The 2,252-nt window shown below is 42.6% G+C and overlaps 1 protein-coding gene across 1 annotated transcript; it reads right to left on the reverse strand.

Annotated features, from left to right (window-relative positions):
* Positions 1–869: 869 nt before the first annotated feature.
* On the reverse strand, positions 870–2,027 carry LOC149223505 (uncharacterized). The gene has a single exon (XM_089387926.1). It carries the CDS (start codon positions 2,025–2,027, stop codon positions 870–872), a length of 1,158 nt encoding a protein of 385 aa, XP_089244052.1.
* Positions 2,028–2,252: the final 225 nt, after the last annotated feature.

Below are 2,252 nucleotides of genomic sequence, written 5' to 3' on the forward strand. Positions count from 1 at the left end.
GACATCTCTTATCCTCGACTGCTTTGTTAATCTGGAGACTAAGAGAGTTCATCACCAGAATGAATAGCAATGGGGAAAGGGGACATCCCTGTCGGAGTCCTCTCTCTGCTTGAAAAAAAGCCGAGGGAATTCCATTCACAATCACCGAATATTTTACGTTCTCCACACAAGACATGACCCAATTGACACTTTGGGACTTTAGTCCTATCTTAGCCAACAGGATTCTCAAAAAGCCCCAATCAACACAATCATAGGCTTTTTGCAAGTCAATCTTGAGGATAGCCGCATCCAAATTCTTTGATAGCATTGTAAAAAGACTTTCTTGTGTCATGGCGACCACGTCCAAGATGAAACGGCCCTTTAAAAAAGCATGTTGGTCTCTGGAAATATAGAAATTTAGTATAGGCTTCATTCTCTCCGCAACAATTTTTGAGATAATCTTAAACATGATGTTGCATAGTGAGATAGGCCGAAAATCCTGAAAGGATTCAGACCTATGCTTCTTTGGAATTAGCGCAATGAAGGTTGAGGTGGTTGCCGAGTGAATGTTTCCAGCCAACCGGGAAGCTTCAACCATGCGCAGCAGATCCGATTTGAAGAGGTCATAGAAATGAAGGAAAAATTCAATTGGCCAACCGTCGGGCCCCGGGCTTTTATCCTTTTTGAAGGATTTAATGGCCTTTAGAAGTTCATCTTCGGAGATAGGCTTTATGAAGTCTTCATTTGCAGCATCATTAAACATTTCAGGCACCAGCTCTACACCCCAAAGGGCGTCTTGGAAGATAACCTCCCTTCTCCTATATTGATTTTGAAAATACCGCACTGCCTCCGACGTGATCTGATGCTGAGATATGAGAATATTTCCCAGATCATCTTTTATGCTCCAGATAGAGTTTTTTTTCCCTTCTTGCGCTTGCGAATTTGTGGAAGAACTTAGTATTTCTGTCTCCTGCTTTTAGCCAGATGGCTCTGCTCTTGAGACGCCATGATTCCTCCTCTTTTAGAAGGATCATATTTTTCCTTTTTTCCAGCTTTCTAATCATGTTCTTCAAATCAAAAGATAGGCAATTTGGGTCTGCCGACTCACAGAGGGAGTCCAGTTCCTTGCGAATGCAGTTTAATTCCTCTTTATCCATTCTCCTTTTATTTTTTTGCCACTCTTTCGATACTGCCTTCAATCTGTTTAGCTTTTCGCGAAATGGCATGAAAGGAGCCATTTCGGACTCTTGTATGCTTTTCCAATTCCCTGATATGACTTCATTAAAAGACTGGTCCTCCAAGTGTATTCTATTGAATTTAAAAGGGTATCCGGATCTGTTTATGTTCCCATGCCAGTTAAGGAGGATGGGTCTGTGATCAGATGAATGATCATTCCCGATTGATAATACAGGCATACCCAGATTTCCAATAATACTAGCATGTATAATGACTCTGTCAATTCTCTTGGCTATGTATGCCTGCCCAGTCCTGCAATTGTCCCATGTGGGCTTCATTTTGTCAGGAGCAATGTCCGCCAGGTCCCTGTAAAGTAATTCCTTTTTTATTCTCTCAGCCAGAGAATCAATTTTCCTGCAATTCCCCCAGCATTCATCAGAACTAAGAGTCAAGTTAAAATCGCCAGCTAATAGCAACGATTCAACCTCAAGAATGTGTGATTCAAAAAGCCTTTCCCAAAAGGGAAGTCTGTTTTTATATGGAGCGTAGACATTCAGCAAGTTGAGAGAAAAAGATTGACCCCTGATTGATGCATGAATTAAAATCCCAGCACAGCATTTGTAGGCTTTTGCCATAATCCAGGCTGGATCCCACAGAACCACTAGACCACCTGACTGACCGTTTGCTTCAGTTGCCACCATATACCACGTGGGAAACATTTTTCTAAAGTAAACTATGGATACAAAGCTGGGATGCATGGTCTCCTGTATGAATATGATCTTTGGATGGGCCATGTAGAAAACGTCCTTTAGCGCATTGAATTTGGGGGCTGCGCCCAATCCCCTGATGTTCATAGAGACAAGGAATGTCATTTTGATGACTCACCAGCCACGCATGCTCTAAGGGGCCGAAACTCTGGTGAATCCAGGACAGGGACTTCCACTAAGGAAAAATTTCTCACATCATGCTCAGAAGCTACAGTTCTCCCTCTAAAATGACGACTACCCCCCCTTGATTTCTTCCTGACAGTAATATTTTTTGCGGATTGAGGACTTATGAAGGGATGGGGCGGGCTGGACGGTTTATGAATGGTCAGT

This window comes from Pinus tabuliformis, chromosome Q (assembly GCF_031772625.1).
Source record: "Pinus tabuliformis cultivar Carrire ecotype Pingquan chromosome Q, CPIR1, whole genome shotgun sequence".
In the NCBI taxonomy this organism is placed as follows: domain Eukaryota; kingdom Viridiplantae; phylum Streptophyta; class Pinopsida; order Pinales; family Pinaceae; genus Pinus; species Pinus tabuliformis.